The sequence below is a fragment of the Zerene cesonia genome, chromosome 13 (genome assembly GCF_012273895.1).
Source record: "Zerene cesonia ecotype Mississippi chromosome 13, Zerene_cesonia_1.1, whole genome shotgun sequence".
Lineage (NCBI taxonomy): Eukaryota > Metazoa > Arthropoda > Insecta > Lepidoptera > Pieridae > Zerene > Zerene cesonia.
In genome coordinates this window covers 2,876,680-2,885,156 of record NC_052114.1, presented here as the reverse complement: position 1 = coordinate 2,885,156, position 8,477 = coordinate 2,876,680, and the positions used below count along the sequence as shown (strand labels likewise).

Below are 8,477 nucleotides of genomic sequence, written 5' to 3'. Positions count from 1 at the left end.
AGATTCGAAATTCAAATGTAATATTTTTTTATAATTAAGTGTAACAGTATTTATGGCCAGACTAAGTATATTGAAACACGCTCATGAGCCTCCGATAGTGTTTACTTTCTGCACAATGAAAACGATGACCCGCCACCACTTCTTTATACAAATTCATGTTTATTTAAAGAGTCAATATCGACTTAACTGAATCGCATTCCTGCAGCTGTATGTCATACCGTAAATTCGGTGTTATATGAAGGTTAAGGTGGCGAACAGCGACCTTATGAAATTATAATTGCCAAGCACATGTCGTGATGCTGAATTCGCATACGCATTCGTGTTAAGGATTCGTTTTAAGAATTTCCAAAAAATACTTAAACTGAGTTACATATGTTATGAAATAATAAATCAACTTTTCCCCATTGAAAAAAAATATAATGAGTGATCTATTGTATTTTTTAACATTATATGCATACATTGTGTTGAGGCTAGTCGCTATGCAATTAATAAATAACCTAGATACGAGTACAAAATCTTAAATTTAATAAAAGTGGTAACTCGACTTTTTCTCCCAAACGTCGACTACGCGTGTGAACCCACAGAAAAAGAGCAATTGTTATATAATTTGAAATCAACAGACATGACTCGTCTCATCATTAAAGACAAAACATCCCATTTCCTTGTTTACGTAATATTTCTTAGCGAGATCGTGTCATCCCGAACAATGGTGGCACTGTCTCGCATTTCGCTTCATTTCCTCGTCTTATCGGAAGTAAAAAAAAAACAATGCATTTCACTGCTCATTGTTGAGTAACTCTCGTCCCAGTTAGAGATTTTTATTTACATCACAAACTTTGAACTTTGAACGTCACCGAACGGCGTTATTTCGTTTGTACATCTGCAACTTGATATTAGCATTCAGCACTCTTAAATGATTCTCTCCGAGTGTTTGTCAGCTCTTCTTGTAAAGCGTTTGAATTGATGAAACTCTACTTCGTACTGCAATTCTTTTATTCATATCATTCGCATAATTTAAGAAATTAACGAGGGCCTTATGTTTTTTTGTTTAGGAATACCATTTTGAACATTAACGTTAATAAAAGTTTAGATCGTGAATTTATACTTATATATACGTTTTAAAATCCAATTTGTCTATGTAAAAAAAATACTTAAAACTCCCAAGCCGAATAGGTAGTGCATAGAAATATAACTTAATTATAAATATGTACCAGTCTTTTGCTAACTGGTGAAAGGCTTGATAACATGCGACTTGGTTTTAATTTGAATTACGTATGATAGCTGCGCACGTATTATTTCGTCATATATCTTAATGTTGAAATTAGTTTTTCATACTAAAATTGTATGCCTTATCTGTGCGTGGCCTTGTTCCGGTATGGTATTATAATTATTTAGCTAAGGATTTTATCTCTTCCTTATATCTTACTTTTCTTCCTGGTCTGTGCAAATATTGTAATAATAGATAACCTCAATGTAATGATTATAATGAAAGTATTGATTGTATTAATATTGTGTTAAAATTTCATGTTCTATCTCAATTTTTCGACAGATTTAATCACAAGCTTTTGTTCATATTCGTTGACAATGTGCCGAACTCACGGGGTTTCTCGCATCAAGAATTAATAATTTTGCCCATGATACGATTATGTTGACTATCGTCGGTCATGTACCTACTTCCTGGGAATGATAAACTTTCTATTGCGTGCGAACTGAATCCATCGAATGTATTTTTATGGTGGTTGCATTGTAATTGGGCCCTGCTTAGATGGCGATCGCACGCGACGCTTAATTGGCGTTTTGCATTGGCTTGATGAACCGAGCCACCGGTTTCTTGTTGCGTGATCATTCTCAGATAATTGTTGGAGTGGATTGGATGTAGGAATCGACGGTGGTGATGCTTCCCTTGTGACAAACTATTTTAGTACTGCACTTTTTTTCTTGGTATTATTTTCCTGCAATGATATGTGAAAGATAGTCCTGCTTTTGTTCCTTAGTCAATGAATTCTGTGTATTTTTAAAACATCTAATATTGTTCCCTATTTTTCTCCGTCGAATAATGTTATGTGAAAAAAAATTACAAAGTTTTTCTTAACGGCCGCTACGCAAAAATTATCAAATTATCATGTACAATGCAAAAATCAAACTTATTGTTTTACAAATAAGTGTCAGTTCACAGATTTGTACGTGAATTAGAAAAAAAAATTCTTTAAGAATAGTTTCTTAAGCGTTGTTTTAAAAGAAAACGTGCCTATGAATTTTTGATAAGACTTCGACGAGAGTCAGAAGGTCAAACATCGCTCAGGTATCCTTGAGTGTACATTTTCCTTGTAATATTTTATTTTATTTTATCGCGTAATTTTATATGAAATATGTTTGTTTATACACAAAAGTGTATTAAGATTTGATTAAAGATTTGATAATGCAAATTTCGTTATTCATATTGTTTTAATGACGTTTAAGGATTCGTATTATTACGATCAATGATAAGTAATTAATTTAACCGGTTCAATGACAAAGTGGCCTCTATATTTATGGCTATCTATTTATATATATAACTATCTATTTATATAATGTCTGTACACGCAGAGTATGTTTTATATGAAAAATTAAACTGATAATCAATTTCTTGTGATTATAAAATATTTAATCGCAGTGATTATCAATATATAATAGAATTTATATAAATAAAAAGAATAATTGGTAACTTTCAAAATGGGTGAAACCACTTTTTATACATTTTTTCAAACACTACGTTAATACGTAATAGTATAAATATACTATGTTAACATTCAATACACCATTTACATTCACATACTCTATTTACCAGGTATAGGTAGATATAGAGGTGATTCGTTAAAATAAATAGCGATCAAAGTGTTTTAAATAAATTGCGCACCATAACCTGAGGCGTCGTAAACTTTAAATTAATATTTATTGAGTACCGGTATGTTAATCCTACTTATATAATATTATAAATGCGAAAGTTTGAAAGGATGTGTGTGTGTGTGTGTTTGTTGCTCTTTCACGCAAAAAATACTGAACCGATTGCAATGAAATTTGATACGTAGACAGCTGGACAACTGGAATAACATATAAGCAACTTTTTTTCCCGATATTCCAACGGGATACGGACTAACGCGGGTGAAACCGCGGGGCGCAGCTAGTTTTCAAATAACACTAAGATTCTTTTGGAATTAATTCAAGTTCTACAAGTAATTAAAATTTTGTTTCCTTGTGCTTCGACACGTTATTGCAATCGAGTTTAATTTGAATAAATATTAGTTTTTTTATTTTACAATATTCGTTTAATTATAATTTATTACGTTATAAAAAATGTATTGAGTTTGTACTAATTACAAGCAGAATTAAATCAAGAATTCTTTCATTACCATGACTTCGTATTATATGAACATTTATAATGTTACTAACTATTAAAATTAATATGTGAATCCCCTCCTTACTCCCTCCACAGTGGGATCGAACATAAAATAACCATGTAATATAGTAATTAGCCGTATACATATGTATATATATTTTTATTTATTTATATAAAGCACTCGGGTATCACTTAGGTACATAAACAACCGTGAAATATTTTTTGAAATAGATCCAGTAGTTCCGGAGATTATCGTGTTGTAGCAAACAAACTCTTATTTATTAAAAATATGACTATAGACTAACCCAATCTAAACCAATGTTAAGAGGATTTTTGTTAATTTGTTGGTTTGTTATGATATAACTCAAAAACTACTTGACCTGTTTGGAAACGTCTTAAACCATTAGAAAGCTAAATCATCCCCGAGTGACATAGGCTACAATTCTAGTCAAACAACCAGTTACATACATAAAGAGGAAATTTTCGTTGTGTGTTAAAAATGAAGCGGCACTGAAACTGCTCGACCGATTTGAATGATCCTTTACAAGCAAAAAGCTACATTATACCTGAGTGACATTGGCAATATTTAATTTGCTTCTATCTCGTGACAACCCAAGTCAAGCGGCTGGTTCTTAGTGCATATGTACACATTCCAGATTCATGGGCGTCTGCGTCCACGAGGGCCAGCTGCACGCGCTCACCGAGTTCATGGAGGGAGGCTCCCTCGAGCAGGTGATCCTGAGCCGGCCGCCGGAGCCGCTGCCGCAGCCGCTGCGGGTGTCGCTCGCGGCCGACATGGCCGAGGGCATGATGTACCTGCACTCGCTGGGCGTGTTCCATAGAGACCTTACTGCTAAGGTTATATTCTTTGTTACATTTTGATTTAACTAATAGAATGCGTTTGAACCATAAGCGAGAGTCATTCGCATTATTGTACACACTGACCGTGTACAAATTACATTTCACGACATAAGATTTGTCATAAATTGGATTTTAGATGAAATAAATAAACTGCAATTTTAACAACAATAAACCTCATGAAGCGTGTTATTATTTTTCAGAACGTATTATTAAGAAAGAATCCTGATGGTGAATATACAGCTGTAGTAGCGGATTTCGGTTTGGCAGCTAAAATACCTCATCCAATGTAAGTTCAAAAATTACTATTTAACGAAAAAATACTTAAATCAAGGTTATCATAGGATATAAAAATGATTAATCGTTTTGTCTTAGCTTTAGCTTTTGGTACTGTCTCCCCACTCAATTTAAGCGCAATGACACGTCTATTAAATAAATACAAAAAACCGTGTATTAAACCACCAATACACCGTCCCATCTGTCCCTTCTCGTCTAATCTTCGGAGTCCAACAATTAAACCGTCCCATCGTATAAATGAGAAAGCTAAAAGCACGCGAGTTCGCGTGCGTATCGTGTCGTGTGACGGCGCGGGTCATTTGTCAAGTTTGGACAATCCATCAAGGTGCCGATTCTTAAGAAGCACCCTTCACTTTTATTCGCGATGCGTGATGGTTCGCGGAAACACACTAGCTAACGTCTAAGGAAATGTTGAGTCTGAATTGGCTTTAATGTGATAGAGAGTCGTTTTCGTTTATGTAATGATCCCAATTCTATTCGTGTGTCCATGTATATCTATTCATATTCTGATGCACGGTTTTGTTATGCATACTTCTGACTCTATTAAAAGTTTGTGATGTAGACTCTTTTATGCACGGCATAACTCAGAATATTAATAATATAGATTTATGTGCTTAAAAGCCAGTTATCACTGATAAATTATTTATGGGAATTTTAAGATCTAAAATTATTCTACATTAACAAATATAATAAAAAAAAACTACTCAACACGACACCGTCAAAAAATTGATTTGTTTCATGCATATCTATTTTAGATATTTCCAAGATACAGAATGCATAAACTAATCGCGTTTTAAATCTGTAAACGATCTATTAATTTAAAAATAATAATTTAATTAAATTCTTAATATAATTAGATATAATTTAATTCGTAAATGTTCCAGGAACGGCTACCGACTGCCGAGCGTCGGTTCGCCGTGGTGGATGTCGCCCGAGTGCCTGCGCGGCCGCTGGTACGACCACCGGTCCGATATATTCTCATACGGGATCATACTGTGTCAACTTATCGCCAGAGTGAGTTACCAGATTTTTTTTGCTTTCATAGAAAACATTGTGCTCGTGTGTGTTCACAGTGGTAAAACGCATGTGTGAACTATTTCATGATATATTGTATTAGTATATAGACTAACAGTTCACCACGCAACTCCGTCTGCTCTGAAATTATACACCCACTCTTGGTCGTAGCGTGATGTTAATCAATAAATAAAGAAAAATCGAGTGCATGTATGTGTGCATGTATAATGTACTAACGGTCCTCCCCGACTTCGCCTACGGTACAAATATAGCCTATATTATATAGCCTTCCTCAATAAATGGGCTATCCAACACTCAAATAATTTTTCGAATCGGAACAGTAGTTCCCGAGATTCTCCCGTTCAACCAAACAAACTCTTCAGCTTTATAATATTAGTATAGACATTATGTTACAGCTCAATCTCAACGAATAAAATATATTCAACACACAAAGTAATCTTCTATATTTTAGGTGGAATAGACCTGTACTTACCTGTGTCACCTATATGGTGACTCTGTTCCAACCCGTACTTAGGAAGCAGGCTTAGATTATTAAAACTAAAAAAAAAAAACATGTCACCATAATTCCCTTGACCGATTGCAGGTGGACGCCGACCCGGACGTGCTGCCGCGCACGGACAACTTCGGCCTCAACTACATGGCGTTCGTGGAGCTGTGCGACGAGCACACCGTCCCCGACTTCCTGAGGCTCGCCTTCAATTGTTGCATTGTGAGTGCGAACGCAGTTATTGCTATAGTGGCCAATTCGAACCGACAGTAATCGTAGTAACCGTCGCGTTATCTGTGAGAAATGCCTACATTTTGAATTGAATTGATATGATTTTTTTTAAATAAAAAGTAAACCGCCTGCCTATTGTCTGAAATAGACTGACACGGGAGACACTAGGTTTCACCTAATCATCAAAATCAATTCATCCGGATAGAACTTCTGCGGTCACAAACCCAGAAAATGATAGAGTTGAATTGAGAACCTATGCCCTAATTGTTTTAAGTCAGTTGAAAAACGATAACTGATCATCTGTTTCTTGTCAACGTGACATGAAAAGCAATTCTATTATACGTAAAGTGATATTTTTATTTATGAAATAAATGATAAGTTATTCGTTAATTGTAATCGCGTATTGAACTTGCAGTACGAGCCCAAGGCGCGGCCGCTATTCCCGGACATAGTGAGCAAGCTGGCCGAGATCAAGGAGGGGCTCGACGACGCCGCCTGGGGCTGCCACACGCCCAACACCACCTACGACAGGTGACACATATTATGCATTTATTTATTTTATGTTTTAGGCCAACTTTAGTTTTCTAAATTACAACTAAATTGTTTTCTTTTCTTTTTTATTATTCTTTACTATTTATGTATTGCTATAAATAGGTCTGTGGTTTATTTAATTAATGACAATGATATGTTTTAGCGAAGAGGCGGAGTCGTCTGGCGGGCGGTCTTGCAGCGCGGCGTCCGCCTGGCGCCGCCCGCTGCGCATGCGCTCCGAGAGCGCGCACACGCACCGCGACCATCGTGAGTTGTATATTTATTGTGCATACATGTGTGAATGTTGTTTTTGTGAGTTGTATTATGGTACTTATGTAATTTAATATTTTAAACCTGTTCTCACTCACGCGTAAGTGACGTGTTGCTTAATGAAATGTTTGAAAAAGTGAATATGAGTAAATGGAACGTTGGATCGTTTCGCGTGCAGGCAGCGCGGCGCACCGGCGCTCGCTGTCGGAGCTGGAGTGGGCGTGGCGCGCGGCGGGCGGCGGCGCGGGCGCGGCGGGCGCGGCGCACCGCTCCGCCTGCGCGCTGCCGCCCGCGCCGCCCGCGCCGCCCAAGCTGGCGCGCCTGCACCGCCTGGCGCACATCATGCTGCTGCGCGACACGCACGCGGCGCCGCGCCCCGCCAACCGCGCGCTGCACTCGTTCCGCGGCGTGCACAAGATCCTGGAGCCGGCGCCGCACCGCTGCTCCAGCGGCGACCCGCCCGTGCTGTTCGCGCCCGACGCCGACGAGCCGCGCTCCTCCTCGCTGCCGCCCTCGCCCGTGTTCTCGCGCCGCGCGCCCGACCTGGACAAGAGCGACTCGGTCGAGCTGCGCCGCCGCGGCTCCTGCGAGAGCGGCATCTTCTCGGTCGCCAACGAGGACTTCTGCGGCCACCCGAGCTACGGCGCCATGTGCCCGTGCTCGCTGATGGGCTGCCCGCGCTGCTGGTGGTGGCGGCGCGACGGCGACGACGCGGAGCGCTCGCTCGACGAGTTCGACGAGCGGCCGCGCCTGCGCGCCTGCACGGACTGCCTCGTGGGCTACGAGCGGCTGCTGCGGCGCCGCCCGCCGCCGCCGGACGACTCGGCGCCCTCCACCGCCGTCAGCTCGCTGCGCAGCCTCGACGACGAGGAGGGCAAGGAGGACGCGTCGCCCTTCCTGTGCGGGCTGCTGGACGGCGAGGCGGAGAGCGAGCGCGAGTACCACGTGCTGACGCGCTGCTGCTGCGCGGGCCGCTGCGCCGACGGCTGCGGCGCGCACCGCCCGCTGGCGCCCGACGAGCTGCGCCGCGTGCTGCCGCGCGGCCTCAGCTTCCCCTCGCCGCTGCTCTCCGCCTGCAAGCGCACCTCCAGCGTCTACACCGACAGCTCGGAGGACGTCGCGTCGCTCGGCTCCGACAGCCTCTACGACGACCGGATACCGCGCCACGTGCGCTCCGCCCAGATATCCAAGATCGTCGAGTATTTCGAGCGGAAGGGCGCCGACTTCAAGTGCGACAAGTTCAAGGGGCAGCGGCTGAAGATGGGCGGCCTCGGCGGCAAGATGGAGATGCTGCAGTTCGGCAGGGGAGAGAAGACTGAGAAGGAGTACTTCGTGGACGTGAAGCACCGCGGCGGTGCGGGGGGCGCGGGGGGCGCTGGGGGCGCGGGGGGC

At 41.2% G+C, this 8,477-nt stretch overlaps 1 protein-coding gene across 1 annotated transcript in view; it reads left to right on the top strand.

Annotated features, from left to right (window-relative positions):
• LOC119831566 (mitogen-activated protein kinase kinase kinase 7) overlaps positions 1–8,477 on the top strand; it is an 85,323-nt gene that overhangs the window by 71,879 nt on the left and 4,967 nt on the right. The window contains exons 3-9 of the mRNA XM_038354973.1: positions 4,033–4,234; positions 4,438–4,523; positions 5,416–5,545; positions 6,150–6,275; positions 6,700–6,815; positions 6,979–7,082; positions 7,264–8,371. Coding sequence (XP_038210901.1) covers positions 4,033–4,234; positions 4,438–4,523; positions 5,416–5,545; positions 6,150–6,275; positions 6,700–6,815; positions 6,979–7,082; positions 7,264–8,371 — 1,872 coding nt within the window. The remainder of the gene's footprint in view (positions 1–4,032; positions 4,235–4,437; positions 4,524–5,415; positions 5,546–6,149; positions 6,276–6,699; positions 6,816–6,978; positions 7,083–7,263; positions 8,372–8,477) is intronic.